At 41.8% G+C, this 21,248-nt stretch overlaps 2 protein-coding genes across 2 annotated transcripts; both read left to right on the forward strand.

Annotated features, from left to right (window-relative positions):
- Positions 1–7,973: 7,973 nt before the first annotated feature.
- On the forward strand, positions 7,974–8,807 carry LOC141011086 (rho-related GTP-binding protein RhoV-like). Its single transcript, XM_073484310.1, has 3 exons — positions 7,974–8,139; positions 8,218–8,276; positions 8,358–8,807. Exons 1-3 carry the CDS (start codon positions 7,974–7,976, stop codon positions 8,805–8,807), a joined length of 675 nt encoding a protein of 224 aa, XP_073340411.1.
- Positions 8,808–10,717: 1,910 nt separating this feature from the next.
- LOC141010644 (zinc finger FYVE domain-containing protein 1-like) lies at positions 10,718–20,465 on the forward strand. The gene is made up of 11 exons (XM_073483697.1): positions 10,718–12,154; positions 12,260–12,764; positions 14,139–14,353; positions 14,514–14,620; positions 14,714–14,822; positions 14,942–15,039; positions 15,265–15,382; positions 15,522–15,692; positions 15,930–16,110; positions 16,219–16,332; positions 18,637–20,465. Exons 1-11 carry the CDS (start codon positions 11,645–11,647, stop codon positions 18,867–18,869), a joined length of 2,361 nt encoding a protein of 786 aa, XP_073339798.1. The 5' UTR covers positions 10,718–11,644; the 3' UTR covers positions 18,870–20,465.
- Positions 20,466–21,248: the final 783 nt, after the last annotated feature.

The raw sequence follows: 21,248 nt of genomic DNA on the forward strand, positions 1-21,248 counted from the left end.
TCTTAATTTCATTTCCCTAATCTCTTTTACACTCAAACACATCACAGCTGCCAGCGTCTGGCCGAGGGGTGTTTGGCCCTGAGGAGAAAAAGGCTGTGAGATCGTCTATAGGCTAACTGAACTCTTTATCTGTTCTAACTTAAAACACCAGACGTATTTCCAAATTGTACAAATGCCACTGCCTCCTTAAAACGGTGGACGTTTTTTTATTTTTTATTTTTATTATGTTTTTGTTTCAGTTTTACGATGAATGAGGCATGAGAGAAGACTAAAACGTTTGTGAAAAGCATATTTGAGCTGGCGGCGGTATGGAAGGAGAGGTAGCATTGTGCGCATATGCTTCCTGGTCTGCTTTGCAGGAATGCCAGGAAACATCTGAGTCGACTCAGTTAAGCAGCACAAACCTCTTTCACTGCAGATGGCTCAGCACGAGCATCAGGTGCAAAGGTCTAAGTGTGTTGTTCAATGTAGTCCCGCTGCACTTTTGCAGATACATCAGCAACTGCCGCAGTTATCACACATTTGGAAGCCAGACAAACCTCTTGTGGTGTGAACCTTGCGAAAGCAGAACAATCGGGTGAAGCAGGTGGGGGGTTTTCAGTGGCATCCAGTGCCAAGTATGGTGCCACAGTGACTTTTGGCAAACCACCTCTCACAGCTGAGGATGTGGCCTGTTTTTCCCTCCAGTAACATTCTGAAGTCCTATTTGTTATTTAATCAGTTTACTTTTTTTTTTTTTTTTTTTTTTTTGCTTTTCCTGTAAAACATATCCCAGCTGATCAGATAAATTTGAAGGAGGGAATTATGCTAAGAGACACTGAGGGTGTTGATGCCGTGTGCAGTGATCACACTGTGCAGAGGGACAGGTGTCTGTTTTTGTAAAAACAACACACAGTGTTTGCATAGCAGTCTGTGCTACAGACTGATTGGGCAACTCAACAAAGATGTCTTGCATATAATGCTCTACTTACTTGAATGACATGATGTCATCACATGGAAAAAACAAAATGATTGCGCAATGTTCACCTCATAAGATCAGCACCAGAACTGTTTTGAAATGTAGACAGCGGCTATGTATGTGCACCAGTGCGTCAACAAACTCTGTGGAAATATAGAGAGGTGTGGTGTTCCTGTGTAATTCTTTCTTTCCTTAAATTTTTCCATAAAGACTATTCATTTCACTCGAAGGTGAATGCAGTCAAAAAAGGGCAAAACGGATGTGTGTCTTGGTGGGATTATGACCTTTAGTGGAAGTAATACAGATGAGGCTCCAGCCCCCCCTGTTGGCAGATACCAGCTGTAACTGGACAACACCAAAAACTTAGAGGTTAAAGTTTGATACGTATGACCAAAATTTAACTATGTCCTCGGCTAATAGAGGAACAACATATGACTGGCATCATCCTTTATGATAAACGCTCTGTCAATGTTTTCTTTACTTTCAATAATTAACTTAACACGGTGTGCCCAACCCTGCAGGGGTTTTCGAGGAGAAGTAAAAAGATCTTGTGAATTCTGAATACCTGGACTTTCTCACCTACTACACGACTTTGACATTCGCCTTTAAAGACGGCCTTGACATCACAAGGTCCCTCCGCTCTCAGGTACTCTGACTCACTTTTCTTAGCCTGAATCAAAAGGCCCTGGAGGTTTCCTGCCATTTTTCTCTGGAGTGTTTTCTCTCAAAGAACAGGAAAGGCAGCTCTGTTTCCCACACACTCGCAGAGCTTCAATATCAATGCCATTTTACGGCACGACCACTACAGCACACAATCAAGCAGCTGCGGAGTCATTGTGAGAGCCTCGGAGGCTTTGTGCTGGAATATCACACTGAACCAATAATGGTGTTTTGTATTTTTTGAGGGAACATTATGATTGCAGCCTCTATTGGCTTGTATCACTGATTATAAGGTCAGTTCATGTTCTTTATACAAGATCTGTGATCAGTCTTGAAAATCTTTCATTCAGAGTAAGAAACCACACATATCCTTATCTATCTGGTCACTCCCTTTCTCTGGAACATTGTGTTATTATCTAGCAACCCAAGCTTCTGCAATGAAATGCCACTTATTCAACACCCTAGCCAAAAGCCAACATTGTATAACAACCCCATCAACATATCCCTGAAGGCGTCCTTCTCTTGAAAGTGTTGACCACAAACAAGCGCCACAACATATTTTCACTCCAACTCAAATGTTTCCAAAGCATGTAATGGCAAGTAATGACGCTTTGTGTTTGTTTGGAAAGTTCTCTCCCTTTGAAAAGATTGCGTTCTCATGTTAATCAGCCAATTGCGGCACAGCTTCCTGTTTAGAAAGATCCTAATCAGGCTCCACGAGAACATATGCTGCTGTGTGGATTGATGTGGAGCCAATTGAAACTAAAATAAGAAGAAAACACAGATGCTTCAAAGGCCAAAGGGTGAGACGCCTGGTGATATTGTCATCAGTTCCCTGTAACGCATCAGATCAAACATTCAGACATTGAGGGACTGATGTGAATTTGTATCAGGATGTGGACTTGTCATAACTTCTAAAGGAAATCTCTTCAGTTCCTGCGACATCTGGGATTTTTTGTGTGATTTCCAGCAAAGGATCAAATGACAAAACAAAATGTGTGTCATCACACCTGATCCAGATGGAAATTCACGTCAGGTTTCCCATGGAAATGTATTTACGTGTGTAAAGGTAGCAATCAGCATTCCAGACATGGGTAGTCATCATCCACATATGATAATGGAAAAAGACATGAGTTCAGACTGGATTGATATATTTAGTCCTTGCCTGACAGAAACCAGTTGACACACCTGTCAGCTGAGGAAAACCCTGTATGATTAATGGGGAGAACACACCTGTGGGGATGCATTTTATGTGTTGCAGAAAAATAATGAAATATTTCTCATTCTTTGTTTTATGTCTATGTTTTATTTACCTCTGCTGTCAGCTGCACGCGACGTGTTTGTTAACATCAAAGCAACATTATGTAGAAGTTGGCATTTTGTGCAATTTGGCGCTTTGTGTTGAAAGCTATGTAACTACAGAAATCTCATGTGAAATCAAAAAAACTTGTTCCAACTTTGGCAGATATAAATTGTGTCCTATGGTATCGCATTGCATGTAGTGAAAAGCTGGTTGAGAAAATGCATTTTCAGGGACTAAAATGTGTGTTGAATCAATCCATTGTATTAATTTAAAGGCATGTTCCCATGACAGTCATCAAGCGGATCAAGTGAAAGATACTTGTGTGACTGTTTAAGAGCCGGGCTACTGTATATCCCACGAGGCACAAGGGACAGACCCCCTGTGATGCTCTCTGGAGGGTAAAGTGGGATTAGTCCGCCGCTCCGGGACCCCTGCCAGGGTTTAATGGAGCAGGAGTAACTAAATTGACGGGGATGCTTGCTGGCCAACAAAAGCCCAAAAACACTTAGGCTTTACTTAAAAATTGGGACATGCTGACTTACCCTAAGCTGGTTCACATCCAAACGATACAATGCTGGTTATAACATTAATTCAGATTAACTGCAAATGCACTGATCCAACAAAAAAAGGCAAAGCATGTACATCCTGATTCACACGATTGCAGTGTATTCACAGACGTACTTTATGCTTTCCTGCAATAACTGGCTACAAGTCAAGAATGTGAACAACAGGGGTCAGATAGGAGGTAGGGCCGGGTGGGGGAGACCCACAGAGGTCTGAATTCCCATGAATCACTTGGTGCAGTGACCACAGGGTGCTAGAATTCTAGTTGACCTGGGAAGGGGGCTATATCCTCATGCAAATAACCTGCAGAGATACATGATAACTCTCTCATATGATATGCTTGGCGTTGAAGTGATATTGACTTACCATCCACCAAAAAAATGAACTTCCGTGGCCTGGTGTAATTTCCGAAAACTTCTGAAAACACAACAAGGTTGTGAATAGCACAAGAAGGGGTGTTTATATGAACTCTTGACTCTTTTACAGCCACATTTGAAGGCAGTAGCTCGCCTCAGACCAAAATACGGTTAGCTCATCAACAAATGGATGGATTTGTATTATTTCTGATACGTTTATAGTCATCAGAGGATAAATCCTCATGACTCTGGTGATTCCCTGACTTTTCCTGTAGCATCTTAATAAAGTTATTATTGTGTGTTTTTAAAATGTCTTAACAACTATCAGTTGTTTTTTTCATTGAATTCAGTATATACACATTTATGCTCCCCTCAGGATGTTTTGTAGCAGTCATTGAATACATCATCAGGTAAATTTTTATATTTGTCACAATACCCATGAAGAATGACTTTTTATTTTGATAGCATGCTATGTAATTGAACTACAAGAATGTGAGTTAGTTGCCTGTTTAATGTAATATCTAGCCGCAGAACACGCCAAATGCGTCAATAAAGGGGTTTAAACCTTAACTCTATGCCCCAAGGTCAAGCCATCAAGGAGCAAAAAACATGTTAATCCACCACAGTCTATGTTTTGTGTCAAATTCAGACAAGCAGGTCAGCACCTTTGACACCAAGCTGCAAACACCATCACAGAGATTATGACCAATATATGTATGGAAAGTGACGTGTCCCAGCCGTGACCCTAAAGTCACACCTAGGAACTAAAGAAGGAGAGGGCAAGGGTTTCCATTATGTTAGGTCCCAGTGATGGAGGCACCCATCCTCCTCTAATCCCCACCACTTAAGAGCCTTGGCGATATCTACTTAAAGAGACATTATGCAGGAAATGTTATGCAAATGGCTTGTTTATCACTTCATCTCCGTGTCAGCCACTTGTTTTTTGTGGCCAGTCTGCAGCGTGCCACGCTTATCTCTGGCTTAGGGAGCAGCATAATCTTTTAACACCTAACTGGCAGATATCTCTATTGTTGTCAGATTTGATATGCGACACGAACCCGAGTCAGTCTCTGTGTTTTCTTTTCAACAACCGGAGCAGTACTTCAGGGCCACGTAAGGGGCATTTGAGTTCATCTTATAGTATACATTTGCATGAATTCACAGGAGTCATTGAGTCAACAGAAGTGGGATGAATTTTGAAGTGTGCTGTGCGCATACTGGGGGCTCTCTCTAAGCTGCACACATTGAGACACCCTTACTAAGCAGATTACCTCCACAAATCTATGTCAGGATACATTTCTGCATGTCTAGTCATGCAAACAGAGAGAGAGCGTGAGAATGCAGACACAAAGCATGTTTACAGTATCAGATATGCATCCAAACTGACTACCTCTCAGCTACTGCTAAAAGACATCAGTGCGCTGCTGACATCTGCTGCACAACTTAAGGTACATCGCAAAAAAAAACCTGCAAACACACAGTGCCTGTATTTGCATTTGTTGCATTAAAGAGCAGCTCACTGGTCGACCTGTGATGATAAAAGTGGCCGTTAACAGGAAAACGAATCTTTGGATGTGGAGATATTTAAAGACCGTTTCCTGTGTTTGACGTTTACCTTGGATTAAGGAACAGCATTGTGACTCACAGCTGCCAGAGGTGCAGCATGGGAGCCGAGCTGGCAACATGACGTGTGTCAGTGGGGTGGGGGGGTGGGGACCAGATGTTGTCGTCCGACCATGGGGAATAAACTCTATCAGTCACACTGCAGGTGGTGGGAAAAAGGGGGAGAGAAAGGGAGAAGAGAACGAGTGAGCGAGAAACAACGGCAAACAGGAAGCAGAGACCTTACAACACAATGCTTGCAGAGTTTCCTGCAGGCTCAGACAGATAAGGAACAACACTTTGTTTAAAGCTGTATTTTCACCCCCAAACGTTTCCCGATCTCTAAAACCACATCTTACAATGCTGGTGCAATTCTTCTGCACTACAGCTGTGATAATGTGCTGCAGAAAATGTGGATTTTGAGTTCTTGAAACTCAAAAATGAGGTGAAACCCTTACGTCTCAAGACAAATTAACCTGCAAGTGAGTCTGATTAAATTAAAAAACAGCAATTATCATTACAACCACTGCTATTCTTGCCATTATGACACTATAGGCCTGCGTCATGAGGTCAGGGGCCAGACACAAGAATAGCTGTGTGATGAGGATCTGAAGGCTCGCTCATAAACATCGTCACCTGCACATTTCCTGTCTTCACAAAATCATACATCCTACAGCTGTGCACCAGATGCACTTCAATGCAAAAGATGAAAAAAAAATACAAGGTCGAGGTGTTGGTATTTCGGTCAGTGTAGGTATTTTGGTGTCTTTTGATGTTGAGCAGAGAGTGGGCGTCCAAGTCTCAGGTCTATCTTCAGCACGGCGATGATAATTTGGTGATTTCATGCGCACATACAAATCAAATGCACGGTGGATATTTGGAGCATCAAGAAAATAACGTCGATCAATGCAAATAAAAAGGGTGAATAGACATTCTTCAGAAAGTAGTCACGTTAAAAACCTGGATGTGACGTACACAAGTCCTTTTTTTCCATTTTCTGCTACTTTATACTTTTTCTCCACTACAAGTCAGAGGCAGATGTTGTACTTTTTACTACACTAAATGAGTTCTGTGGCTCAGGCAACACTTGAAGACACCTTGGCCTGCTCAGTCGTCCTCCTGAATGCACATATATTTTATATAATCTACTCGTATCAGATATTTTGTCATCTGAGATATCTGTTTACTCTGTTATTTTGCTCTATTGCATGCCTAACTGGAAGAGAGATCTTGGCTCTGTGGCTCTTCCTGAGGTGTCTTCCATTGTCTATCCATGATTATCAGCTATATAAATAAAATTGACTTGACTTGACTAGTCACTGGTTATTTCACAGATTTAGTCTAACAATTCAAAATACCAAATAAATAAGAAATAAATCATCGTGTAAAATTGTAGATTAAGGAAAAACCTATTAATCCTCAAAGGGATGTACACATGCAGATAAACTATTTAAAGTAGTGAAACCACCTTTGACATTAATTTATTTTAATGTTAACCTGGGGGTGTTAATTTTCAGTAAATATGAACCCAGTCACCCTGAAAGAGACAGGATGAAACATGGAACATGAAGTTTCTGCTATAAACTGTAGCTGGTGACAGTCTAACAATGCCACCTCAGCTGTGGCCTTTGCCCCTTTCACATGGGAGAATAAAGCTGCCTGTGAGCGCTTTCACAAAATTTAATTTATAGACTGAACAACAGGAAAAGGTGGCAAACAAGTCGGGGGAAAATTAAAAAACTTATCTGGAAAGAAAAAGTTGCCGTGCTGACAATTGAGCGAATGAATGATTGAAACCAAAAGCACAGAGGCCACTGTGCAGTATACATGCATACGTTCATTATGTGTCTGACTAACCGAGAATACTCCACATCTTGTTGCACGTAGACAGGTTGGGAGAGGAAACGTGTCATGTCACAAAGAGGAAAGTGAGAAGCAGCATCTGGATGAAACACCAAGGGGAGACTCCAACATGTAAAATCTGATCCTGGAGCAACACCTCCCTCTAGGGACCAACTATGGCATTACATACAATTATTGGTAAATTCAGGATCTGAACTGTGAGGCGCAGAAGCATTTTTTAACATGGTACAGTGGCTTGAAAATAATATTGTCTAATGTAATATATTACACAAAATACATTTTTAAGAATATTTTTGCATTATAATAATTAATCTATTACAGTAGGAGTTGTCTACCCGAGACTATAAATGATAGATGGTACTTTATATAGTCACTGTACCTTCTTTCTCATTATCAGTCAGCGGATCTTTACCAGTGGCCAGGCTCCTCTTTGTGGGAGTGACTATGTTAATCTACATCAAATGGAAACAGTCAAAGTGTTGGCGGATCCTCTGATTGGCTGCCTTTGTTCTTTCAAATCGAGGTGTCCTCTCCCCTTTATTGGCCCCAACTGACCTCCCTGTGGGAGAGGACATCTTTTACAGTAATGCTGCTGTTGCTGCTGCTGCTGCATGGACTTTGGAGCTGCTGGCATAATGATGGAGTCATAATCTGAGGAAAGACAAAGATGGCACAGGCCTGTCAGAGACATGACAAAGCACACAGGCTGAGGGAGGAGGTGAGCTGCATGCTGGTCGGTGATGGAGCTGTAGGGAAGACCAGCATGATCATCAGCTACATCTTCAATGGATACAACAGCGAGTACAGACAAACAGCTTTTGATGTTTTCACCGGTGAGTGCAGGTTCTTCTTTTAAAAGGTGACTGACTGCTTGACAGAGCAATGAAAACTTATTTCTACTTGACTTTCAGGTTTGGTTCATGTGAATGGAGTTCCAACTCGTATCAAGCTGATAGACACTGCAGGACAGGTAGAGATTCTACACCACCATCATTATAATTTCTGTAGTTGGTCTTTCCCTTCTCATCTCTCTTTACGTCTGATCTGACAGGAGGAGTTTGGCCATCTCCGCTCACTCTGCTATGCCCACGTGGATGTCTTCATCCTCTGCTTCAGCCTGGTCAACCCAGTCTCCTTCGAGAACATCACCTCCAAATGGATCCCACAGATCCGTGCTGGGAACCAGACCTCTCCCATCGTTCTGGTCGGGACTCAGTCAGACCTTCCCCACAACGTGGACGTCCTTATCCATCTGGACCAGCAGAGAACCAAACCAGTGCACTTCAGCCGGGCCAGGAGGCTGGCACACAGGATCAGAGCTCATGGCTATATGGAGTGTTCAGCTCTGACACAGCACAACCTCAAAGATGTGTTTGACCGGGCTATATTTGCTGCCATCAAGCACAAACACGCCGGCACTAACTCTAAAAAGCTAAGCTTGCTTAAGCGTTTGAAGACTTTTTGTGATTGTGGATGGAGGAAAATCATCAGGTTCATCTGATGTGGAGTTAAAAGATGGATTGATTGTACTCAGCCTGGTGGACACAGTCTATTTAGGAATTTTTATGACAAATTATGCATTTTTATTGTGCAAATGCACTAAAACAACATCATTTAACATGACTGAAAACCTGTGCCGATTTCCATCCTGTAACATGTGACAATCTTTATCCAAACTTCAGCATAAGAAGGCTACATTCTGCTCTTTTTTATCTTCTCCTTCCTTGGTTTCATTGTTTTATTTGTTGTTCATATTTGTATGTGTGTGTGTGTTGAGGTTTTGTAATAAATGCACTACGGTGAAACATATTTAATCGCCAGTTGCTTTGTTTTCTTTAAATCAGTACTTTAATGCAAAAATCTGGAGAGACATACAGTGTAGATCCTACAGTGGAAGGTACTGTCAGTGGAGAAATGGAGGGAAAACACAAAGTACCATTGGGGACAAATGGTCACCTGCTGATGCTTTGAAGTGCTACTTTACAAGACAAAAGCCATTTAAATCCACCCTGTGTTTGAAAGCCTGTGCTGAGGCATGTGTCTAACAATTAACTTCAAAACAGCCACCCACATGGCATTTTCTTCAGTAAAATCATGATCAAAAAAAGTTTATTTAAGGGTTTGCCATAAATGATTGTCATATCAAAAGAAACCATTTTGAAAGCTGCTTTGAAATGGTTTACCAACTCAGACCATGATCTTATTATTTTACATTTTCTGTTTCTTAGGGGAGCGCAAAAAAAAAACTATCCTATCAATACAAGGGCTTAGTTTTATGTTGAAAAGAGGTGGGGGCATAAGGGCTAAGATAATGTCACAGTAACCTTTAGTCCGTACAGGAAACATGTCACAAGTTATGTTTTAAAATTAGGAGGGTTTTTGAAATGATACAATTCAAGGACTTCTCAAGCACTTTTCATGGGCAAGTTATTTCAAAATTAGGGGCCAGTAGTTAGACAAAGTTCATACGGCTGGAAATCCTTGAAAACGCTTCCATTTGGTTTGGAATTTTGAATGATTGAAAAGTGCTTGGATTTTGGATAAAGTGCTTGAAAGTACTTGGAATTGTAACTCCATTTCTTTCAAAGTTAAAAGCTCTATATTGGCTCAGCTCAAGACTGGTGACACATTTTGAAACATGAAACTATGTCACCCTGCTGTAGAATACTATCACAAAACATATCTGATTTAATGTGCTGAAGTGAAATCGTTGTTTTGAGTGTGCATACTGTATCTAAATATGTAATTCACAGCAGCTGCAAGGTGCCAGACAACCTGAAAATGTAAAAAGCCTTTATGGACGTTCACATATACCAGTCTACCAGCCTACAGTACTCAAGGGTGGGGGGTCAAGGGTTTTTAAAAGCTATTTTTTGCATGTTTAACTTATTATAATTTTTTAAATGATGGGGACAAAATGGTCATTTCAAAAAGTGGTGGAGACATCCCCAGTGTCCCTAATGAAATTTACTGCATTTTCTGCAAAGTAATCTTATATATGTTGCTGTGCTTCATGCTTACTGTCCTAATAAGTGATGGTATTTTAAAGTGCTTCAGGGTAAATGTCCAAGAGGTTATACTGGTTTGAGTTCCTAACCTGCCTATAGGAAGGACTGGATGTGAAAAAATGTAGGCCACACCTCCCCTCCTTTAATAATCATTCACATGCGATCTTTAGTTTTTATAGCTGTAATCTTCCAAAAGTTAAATGTATAAACATATACTAAAAAAGCCACAATTCAGTGAGCACATGAAAACATTTTGGAAAGCTGCACAGGAATCGTACACTCGGCCTGGGCGCCTCCGCCTTGCACAACTACGTTTCCCATCATGCAACCGCACTTTACCCTACTCTGACCCTGTGACTGAAAATAAGCTGATCAGCTGATCTGACCTGGCAACAAAATAACGTAGCTAGAGAAATCTGCCAGGGAGGGGGCTGCTGAAGAACAAAACAATGACACTGCTCGGAAGGATTTAGACACAGTAACACTTTTTAAAGACTTTGTAACGCCGTCGCGCGGATTTTCCTCCCGTCGTAAAGTAAAGAAATAGTCCGCGGATATCCGAGCTTTGGACATCGGCTGGCTGTTGTTTTTGTTGATATGTTGTTACAGCTCAGTTGACAGACAGGAGGCTAGCTGCTTGTTAGGACGTGCTATGTACTATTAGGACCCGCTGGCTCGCTTATTGCAGTTGTTCTGTAGGAAAAGTTGAAACTGTCCGTCGAAGCCGAGCAGCTGTGAAGTGCGTTTTGCGGCTTTGTTGCCAAATTATCCACCGAGTTTGCCTGCGAGCTACTGAGAGGGTCGTTATTGCCAGCTAGCCTGTTGTTAGCATCAACATTTGCACATTCATCTTATTCAGGGAGAGTTCATTGTCTCGGTTGGTACAAGCTACCTGCATATGCTATCCTGTGTTATTTTAGTGTTGCTCTCTGGCACTTGGATATATTTTATGTAACGCTGAGGCTACGTGCTAACTTTAATACATGAGCAAGCTAAGTGTTGGTGGCACAAAGATATCAGGTGTTCCTCGAGGAGACGGCTGTTTCTGCTTCATTGCCTCACTGTTTAGTTGCACTAGATGATATTATTAAAACCGTTTTTAAGTGTTTGAAATCCATACTGCCAGAGTTAACTTGATATATTTTATTGTATACAGTCAGTGGGATACTATGCAGCTGTTCTAAGTTGATGTAATTGTTGTTTTTGGTCATTTCAGCTGTCAGTATCACTGCATGTTGTGCATTTGTCATTAACTGCTATTGTCAATTGCTGGTGCTGTTGTCAAAGGTGATCCAATAAGCACTGCTCTGTATTTATCTTGTACGAAACGATGAGTGGGCATGGCTCATCTTCAGAAAAGGGAGTCAATACTAGTCTAATATGTCAGGAGAGTTATGCCTGTGGTGGCTCTGAGGAGGCTGCATTTGAGTGTGATGAATGCAAGAGCTTGCAGTGTGTTCGTTGTGAGCTCGAGCTCCACAATCAGGAGCGTCTGAAGAACCATGAGAGGGTTCAGATAGGCCCCGGGCACGTACCTTACTGTGACAACTGTAAAGGAGGTAACGGAGACAATGGCAAACGCCATAGATCTGTGGTCCGCTGCCAGAACTGCAAGGTTAACTTGTGCCAAGACTGTCAGAAGCGCACCCACAGTGGAGGCAACAAGAAGAAACACCAGCTCACATCTTACCCTCCGCCGCCCAAACCTGCGGTGGTCAACTCTGTCCAGACGCCTGTCCCACCCGCTGTCCAAATCGCCGAGGAGACCAAATCTCAGAGAGCAAAACTTCTGGAGAAGGTTTCCAGTTTTCTCTTGGTTGACGAGAATGAGGAAATGCAGGTGAGTTGTACCTAAAATACCTAGACATCAACATTCTTTGCTCTCACCACACATTTTGTTGTTTAAATAACACATTTTCACTTCTAATCTCTTGTTCCCTCAAAGATAAAAGATGATGCTTCATTCATAAAGCGCCTGAGCTGCGAGCCCGACCAGCTGCTGAAGGTGGTGTCCATCTTTGGCAACACAGGAGAGGGCAAATCTCACACCCTGAACCACGCCTTCTTCATGGGCAGAGAAGTGTTCAAGACTTCTCCCACGCAGGAGTCCTGCACCGTGGGTGTGTGGGCAGCTTTTGACCCCACCCGTAAAGTGGTGGTCATCGACACAGAGGGGCTGCTCGGGAACAGTTCCAAACAGGGCCAGAGAACCCGTCTCCTGCTCAAGGTGCTCGCCATCTCCGACCTCATCATTTACCGCACCCACGCTGACCGCCTCCACGATGACCTCTTCAAGTTCCTCGGGGACGCCTCGGATGCTTACTTGAAGCATTTCACCAAGGAACTGAAGGCCACGACCGCCCGCTGTGGTCTGGATGTCCCACTGTCCACATTGGGCCCTGCGGTGGTCATCTTCCATGAAACGGTCCACACTAAGCTGCTTGGTTCAGGTAAAAATATCTCAGCACTTCTGTCATGGACTTGGTTCTGTTATTACACCTTTATTAGACAAGTCAAAACATAAAGTAGAATTTTACTTTAGGGACGATAGGCGTACCCTCAAAGTAAACCAAGGGTTAAGCATTTGCAGATAATTACAGGTTTAGCAAATATTAGCCCACAGTGTTTTTTTTCTTCTACATCACCGGAGGTAGCAATTGTCATTCTGCCTTTTTGTAAAATGTGTAAACACTGCTCTTTGGACTCAAAAGAAAATTGTGCAGACTGTGTAGTTAGGTCAAAAATGGGACACATAGTTGTAGTCACAGACGAAAGACAATTTTTGCATGTTTTAGTTCGGTCGCTACGACTCATACTTTACATTACTGTCAACCTTTTTCTATATAAATGTGTTTTCCAAACTCTCAGGCAGCTACTTGTTTCTGTTCTTTTTCCATCAACTTGCAGAGACTAGCAATTTGCTTCATAAGGAAATAACGAGCATCATGCCTGCTTTTAGTGTCAGATTTCCGTTATCGCTGCTGCTGTAAAGACTAGTTTCTTTATGAAGTCTGTGCTCCATTGCCATGCAATAATGAAATAACAGAAGGACTTGACAGACCTGATATTAACTTCAGTGCATTACATCACTCAAGTAAGCTACAAGCCTCTACAAGCTGTTTTTCACACTATATAGAAATGTATGGAAACTGATTGCTGCTTGTGAGGGAGGAAAAACATATTCAAATTGGGGTTGGCCTTGTGCAAATATGCTTAAACTTAAAGGAACACTGGTATGAGCCTTTAAGACTTTGGACAACAAATGTAATGTAAATTAATGAGTGACATGGGTTTTCTGAAAGACTTAATAAAGGAAAAGTTCACCGAAAAGTGAAAATTAATTAATTATCTACTTACCCCTATGCTGATGTAAAGGCAGGTGAAGTTTCGTTGTCCACAAAACATTTCTGGAGCTTCACAGCAAAACAGTGTTGCAGCGTTCTCCTTAACACCTGAAGTATTTGGGGACTAGTTTTAAAATGTTAAAAAACAACCCAAAAGATAACATGGCTCCATACAGCTCGTCCAGCGTAATCCAAGTCTCTGGAAGCCCTGAGATTAATTTGGAAAGACGTTATTTACACCCTTTTCGAAGCTGAAGTCTTCACTGTAGCTGCTAATCTAAAAAGGTTAACGTACCCCATCTGCAGTGGGTGCACAAGCTTGACCGCCCAACGGTCTTGGATTAGATTAACTTGGACGAGCTTTATGGACCCGTTACGTGTATGATATGATATGTCTATGATAGATGAAGGCTAACAGAATACCCACAGTGTATTCTGATTACACTCTATACTAACCGCTCCATCCATGTCTCGTTTTAGACAAGTCATCTGAGTCAGTAGATCGGCTGCTGTTGGAGCGCTTCAAGAAGCTCTCCCGTTTCCCAGAGGCCTTCAGCTCTGTCCAGTACTGGGGCACGCAGACTCTCAACCCCCCCACTGACTTCCGTGGCCTGCAGAATAAACTGGAGCAGCTCCTGGATAACAACGCCACCCGTTCCCCACGCACCCCTGTGGTCATCTTCAAAGCCCTTCAGGTAGGGTTGTATAAAGTCAGCCAGCTGCAGATCTGCTTCAGACCCGCCTGTTTGCATTCAACTATGTCTGTGCAATATGTGTGTATATATGAAGAGGTGGTGCAACACTATGTTTGGTCTAGGTCTAGCTAATTTGTACTCTTCCTTACTTTTCCTACAGGCGTTGAGTGAGCGCTTTAATGGGGAAATTGCAGGAGAGCTTGTAGCCCACAGCTGCTTCTTTCCTGATGAGTACTTCACCTGCTCCAGCCTGTGCCTCAGTTGTGGGTCAGTACCCTCCTGCTATTTAAAAAAAAATGTAATCATTGTTATCACTCCTTCTTTGTTGTGAAACCCCCTGCTGTATTGCTTTCATCACAGATCTGGCTGCAAGAACAGCATGAACCACTTAGGAGAAGGGGCGTGCCATGAGGCGAAGCATCGCTGTCGTTATTCTGTCCAGTATGATAATCGCATTTACACCTGTAAGGTAAGCACAGTCTCACTTAGATAGAACTGAGCTGTCTCTCTTAATCAGTGACTTTGTACTGACTCTTGTTCAATGGCTGATGTGTTAAGTTGAAGTCATTGTGTGGTGCATCACTGTAGGCCTGCTATGAAGGGGGAAAGGAAGTGATCGTTGTCCCTAAGACCTCAGCTTCCTCTGACTCTCCATGGTTGGGCCTTGCCAAATACGCCTGGTCTGGGTGAGTTGCAGCTGAATGAGCTGCAGTGTCATGCTTGATTTAGGCTTATGTTACCTTTACAGAGCCTAAGTTTAGCTCTGGTTTTCTAGCCTCTTACCTAAAATCTAAAATTTCTATCCACATTAGCCTACATGTTCCAAATAAATACCTCGGATACAAATTGGTTTACATTCATATTTTCACAGAGATTTGAGTTGTACATTAATGCGTCTACTGTATGTTCAGGTATGTTATTGAATGTCCCAACTGTGGAGTGATCTATCGGAGCCGTCAATACTGGTATGGGAACCAGGACCCTGTGGATACGGTTGTCCGCACTGAGATCCAGCATGTATGGCCAGGGGTAAGAGAAACAAGCTTTTTAATTCATTTATCCAATGTAGATTATATGTTTATAATTATCTGTAATCATACAGACGTATAATCATTGCTAGAGGTAACCATTTATCTACTTATGTTGATAACCTGTCTGCTTTTTGCAGTCTGATGGTTTTTTAAAGGACAATAGTAATGCAGCGCAGCGTCTTCTGGATGGAGTCAACCTAGTGGCCCAGTCTGTGTCAGAGCTCAGTGTCAAGCCTGCCAAGGCCGTCACCTCTTGGCTGACAGACCAGATCGCCCCGGCCTACTGGAAACCCAACTCCCTCATCTTGGTGAGTGACACACACAGCCCCACCCTGTGCCACCCGCCACCAGCAGCCAAGTCAACACTTTCATGTCCAGAGGGATGTTTACTGGCTGGTGCTCTGCAGCTATTACACAATCTTATGTTTGCAGGTCACAAGATAAAACTTGAATACATACAGATTGCGTCCTCTTCCCTCTAGTACACTCTTGTACAATAACAGCTTCTCTTGTTATTGTTTTTTTTTCTCTTTCTCCTGTACTAGGTGTGCCATAAGTGTCACACAGTCTTCCAGGACAATGACACCAAACATCACTGCCGTGCCTGCGGGGAGGGCTTCTGCGATGGCTGCTCTTCCAAAGCTGCGCCCGTCCCTGAGAGAGGCTGGGGTCTTGCCCCTGTCAGAGTCTGTGACGTCTGCTACGAGCAGAGAGCCTCATACGCAGGTACACACACTCTCAATAATGTCAAATGCTCTTTTGTGTGTATTATGCAGCCATTTAACATTCGGCTGAGCTTTGGCTTTAGCAGATATCTTTGTCATCTTTATGCAGAGATGCTTGAGGCTGAGCGCGAGGAGGAAGAAGGTGGAACCCTGGCCAGGAAGGTTGGAGAAGCAGTGACCAACACTATAGGCGTTGTGGTCACTGCTATTGACATCCCACTTGGTGAGTGTTGTCCAAAACAAAACCTAAAGAACATCGTTATGTAACAGGAATATATGACCCAGTAAATGTGAGGGAATGTATACAGTGCCCTCTGGTGGCAGACGTGTAACGTTCTTATTTACGGTAAGGAAGAAAAGTAGTGAGGTCTTGTTTCTAGTTTGAACTCTCGAAGATGTCATTAAGGAGTTTGACCAGCGAAGGCTTCCTTATAAGGAATATGTAATGCCCTCATGGCCTAGTTATAGTAGAGACTGTACAATTAGCAAAAGCTCACAGGTCTTTGCTCACTCGCTGCAAATGTACACATCAAGAAAACAACTTACCTATCAAGTGACAAATAAGTTGGAAAAATTGTCAAAATCCAAACAGTCTGAATCCAATCAGTTGCCCAGTTGAGTGACTCAGATATTTGATAGAAAGCAGATCTTCAACTACTGATTTTTCATTTGTCTGTAACTGTCTCGCTAACAAAAAATGTTTATAGACTGAAAAATTAAAATCCTCCTACACACACTGGTTACAGAACCTCAGATTCCCTTTAACAACGTCTTCAGGTTGGCAGTGCTTCCATGTAGAGGGGCCTCTGCTACCTAATGTCAAACATAGACTAGTGCAAAAGTGCCATAGTTGACCAGTTATCCTGTTTACTCCTTTCATTTTTTAGGCTTATTGCTGTAATATTTGTTCAAGAGTTGGTGTTATAAATGTTTTCCCCAGTGTTTTTGAGAAGAAGATTTTTCATAACAGCCAATATGACACATTTCTGTCAAGAAAATCCAAAATGTGTTTTAGATTGAGAAAACTGGCTCCGCTGCAAAGTGTTGGCAAGAATAAATGCTGCACTCACTCAAACACACACCAGAAATCACAGCCCTTATTTTCGAATGTGGTTGTAGTTTCATGCATGTCTTAATCATATTTATATAACCTCAAAGAATGTACTTAATCCAAAGCATAAGTAGTATGTTAATGCATGTTAGGCTGCTACATGAGTCTACTGTAGGCCTATATTTACTGGTAAAGGGCATAGATGAATTTTTGATAACGTGATATCCTGTTGAAAACCTCTCCGTCTCCATCACCGCCCCAAAAATACCTCAGAGCAAGGTCCACTCCAGTCACAACAAAATACTTATTTCTAAATACCAAACCTTGTTTCCATGTTTCCATGGCTACCCGAACCAAGTCAGCCAAGGACTTTATTTTACCTGAAGCAGCAGGGTGCACTCCAAACAGTAGAGAGGAAAAATAAACAAAGTAAAGCGATGGTAACTGACAATGGAAACTGTTTTGGTATCAACAGTCGAGTATTTCAAATAGTCAGTAAATGCAAATAGATTTAGGCACTGCAGCATTTAATCAGCAGGGATGGTAGGTATAATGAATGGGGCTCACAGAGTGTAGGTATTGTAACAGGAGACTCCAGGAAATTGTTGCGCTCTGCCAAGTCCGGGACATAACCCCCCATAAAACCACATCGTGCCATTTTTATAACATGCTAATTGGTGAGATTCGGATGGGGCAGTAGCAGGATATCAGGTCATTGCAAACCTATTACTCTGTGCCCTTTGTCAGTCAGTATAGTCTAGGAATACAGCATCATTTGGACAGAGCAAGGCTACCAGTTTTCCCTCTGGTTCCAGTTTTTATGTTAAGCTAACAGATATGAAAGCACTATCCACCTTCTAAGCAACAAAGCGAACGTATTTTCTGAAATGTCAAACTGTTCCTTTAAATGTCTGCACTATGTTTACAGTGACTTAAAGATATAATATGTAACATTTACAGATACAATGTCCAAAAACAACTAGACCTTTGTTACGCTTTTTTTTTGAGTGGTGTACTGACATTATTATAAACTTTTCCAAAAATGTTCAAACTCAGAAATTTGCTAATTAATTCAAGGTAAAATTGCATTTCATGTGGTCTCCTGGTGCTATAACTGTCAGGGAAACATCAGATAATATGTCGGAGAGCAAAGAAGGAAGGTGAAGGTGACCAAACGTATATATGAATACAGCATTAATACATTACCTCGTCTGTAGACATTTCTGCTTAAATCATGTCAGATGGTGTTGTTTAGGAGTTGGGGGTTGTTTAACAATAAAGACAACAACTCCCATGATTCCACAGTACTTAACAATGTCACCAAACTACATCTTTTGTTTTCATTTTTTTTTTAGCGGAAATGACATACTGTGCGTTAAAAGTGACCACCATGTGTGTGTTTAATGTAAAAGATGTAACTGTTAGCTTACATTATAACCAATATGTGCTTGTGTATGTGTGTATTTATGTGTTTAGGTCTCGTGAAAGACGCAGCCCGTCCTGCCTACTGGGTGCCCGACCAGGACATCCTGTCGTGCCACAACTGCCAACGCGAGTTCACTGCCAAGCTGTCCAAGCACCACTGCCGCGCCTGTGGCCAAGGAGTGTGCGACGACTGTTCCCCTGAACGCAGGACGGTCCCATCGCGGGGCTGGGACCACCCTGTGCGTGTTTGCACCAGCTGCAACCAGAAACCTGGAGAACTTTAACAGGGATGGCCTTCCTTCCTCGGAGCACCAGAGAGAACCACTGGCTCACTCAGCTCGCAGTCTGTCACTGCTTTACCTCTGTTACTCTAATGGTTCTGTCTTGTATCTGTGGAAAGGAAGTTTTTAGGCATATACATATATATAAATATAGGACAATTAGTAGATTTGGGATTTCAGAGTTCCTGTGGCCTTTGTAGAACAGCCAGAACATGTGAGTTACTTGACTGAGTGTGAAATTTCCACTCTGATTATTCACAGAGTGAATATTTTGATTCTTCTTGACACAAATCCCTAATTTTATGTTAAATAAGGCTGTTGAGCTATTTTTCTACTATCAGAAAATATTATAAAAAAAATGTATCATTTAAAGGATATTAGTTAGCTGAGAACCCTGCGGGGTCGGTGTGAGTAGTTTCCAGCAATTCTTATTAATAAGCATTGTTTCTCTGATGTCGTACGTGTAATGGCGAGGAGATATTTTATATCCGTGCAGGTATAACTGCAGGTTCCATTGCATGCTGTACTGCATCATTTTAGTTTTTGCACTAAGCCTTTTTCAGCTGTTATAGGCTGTTGCTTACCATGGCCAAAATCCAGATATCCCTATGATCAAGTAGTCTGTCCCAACTGAGCTGAAATCGACTCCAGCAGGTCCAGGCTGTGGATATCTGGTGTGCCAAAAATCATTCAGGTCACTGTGTCTGTGCTGGTATAATGTTTATATTTTATCATGTAATTTGTGGTTGTATGAAGACATAGAACTATGTTAGAGGAGTGTACATTTGAATTGTTGAAAATTATTTATGTATTGAGGATACAAAAAAAAAAAACTTATTAGCACTCTGGCATGCATGACAGTCTGATAAATCCATGGCCTTTTACTTGTTCAGAGGATGGTCTCTGAACGAACCTCACTGTCTCCTTTACCGAGCGGCATTTTAGTGTTCACACGTCATAAAATGTATGTAATTCATGGTCAGATTTGTTTTCCTGACACCTTGGTATTAATTGTTTTTCTTGATATTGTTTAGCTGAACTTGAAAATACCCAAATTGGTCTTCAAACCAGTTTCACAGATCACATTCACAATTCTGTAGGTACAATCTGTCAGGATAAGGAGTCCTGACAATGGTCAACACATTTTTTGTCCCGTTTTAGCTTGACAAAGCTCGTTTTTTCCGTTATCTTGCATCCGTTATTGAAACACATTGTATATGTTCTTTTTTTGGTTTTTGTTTGACATGAGTAACTGTATTGGTATTTATATACTTTTTAATGCCTGTATGTGAACCACCCATATTGTTTTTGGCTTTATTTTCGTTTGTCTTTCAGCATTACACATGAAAATTTGATGCTCAAATGTGACAGTGAGGAGATTTTGAACCATATTTAGTGACCGAGAGCTTTAACTTGTCTTGCATCATTGCTAGTTTTGAGTTGCTGAGTAATGAGACCGTCACATCTGGATGTCATATAAAGCACAAGGTGATGCCTTTAACACATATGCTTGTATTTTGTTGTTAAAAATGAGAGAAAAAAAGGGTGTTTGTCGATTGTAAGCCTTGTAGATAAAGTTAATTCTCCCTTTGCTCCTAACGTGGAACTTTTTGGTTCTGATGTCTGATGAGAAGATGTTGTGTCTGCCTTGTCTCGAAATAGATTTATCTGTCTGAATGTTGCATCACACACACACACACAGACACACACTCCTCTGAGATTCTAATATTGCACAGTATAGAATAGCAAACGCGTCATGCCGGATTACTTGTACTGGAGTTCATTCCAATGCAAATTTGTGCCGTCTGTTGCTTCAGATATACTTTGTGGTGTCCAGTTTTTTCAATAAGATTTGGGTGCTATCATCAACACTTCTCACCTACACACACACACACACACACACACACACACACTACAAATCAAGCAGGAATGACTGATGCATTTTAAAACTGTTGGAAACTAACTTGAAGCGATGATGATGATGTGTGATGGAAGATTTGCATAAGATTAAAGATGCATCAGCTCCCAACTGTCAAAAACATAATCTGGAATTGCCTCCATGTTTTTAGCGTGCGTGTGTGTGTGTGTGTGTGTGTTTGCGTGTGTGTGTTCAAATCTCCCTGTGTCAAACCACTTGCTTGTACTGCATGTGGGAGGAATAGATCGTGTGCACGCCTGTGTGCTAGGAACCTCGCTTCCATTCCTCTCCAGCCACTGCAGCTTCGGATAAAGTGAGGGGAAATATATTTGCTTGGTGCTTATTGATGATGATGATAAATGATTTATAATTATTTTAATAAATAATGTAACCCCAAGCTTCCATGTTGATATTCTGTGCCACTTTTGCACTTGCACAGTCTCAGCACAGCCAGCAGGGAATTG

This window comes from Pagrus major, chromosome 16 (genome assembly GCF_040436345.1).
Source record: "Pagrus major chromosome 16, Pma_NU_1.0".
NCBI classification, from domain to species: Eukaryota; Metazoa; Chordata; class Actinopteri; order Spariformes; family Sparidae; genus Pagrus; species Pagrus major.

Excerpts from the sequence above, each read along its gene's own strand:
- LOC141011086 (XM_073484310.1), top strand. The coding sequence starts at position 7,974 with ATGGCACAGGCCTGTCAGAGACATGACAAAGCACACAGGCTGAGGGAG. Across the intron at positions 8,140-8,217 it reads AGCTTTTGATGTTTTCACCG|GTTTGGTTCATGTGAATGGA; the intron begins GTGAGTGCAGGT and ends CTTGACTTTCAG. Across the intron at positions 8,277-8,357 it reads TGATAGACACTGCAGGACAG|GAGGAGTTTGGCCATCTCCG; the intron begins GTAGAGATTCTA and ends CTGATCTGACAG.
- LOC141010644 (XM_073483697.1), top strand. The coding sequence starts at position 11,645 with ATGAGTGGGCATGGCTCATCTTCAGAAAAGGGAGTCAATACTAGTCTA. Across the intron at positions 14,621-14,713 it reads AGCCTGTGCCTCAGTTGTGG|ATCTGGCTGCAAGAACAGCA; the intron begins GTCAGTACCCTC and ends CTTTCATCACAG. Across the intron at positions 16,333-18,636 it reads TGCTATTGACATCCCACTTG|GTCTCGTGAAAGACGCAGCC; the intron begins GTGAGTGTTGTC and ends TTATGTGTTTAG.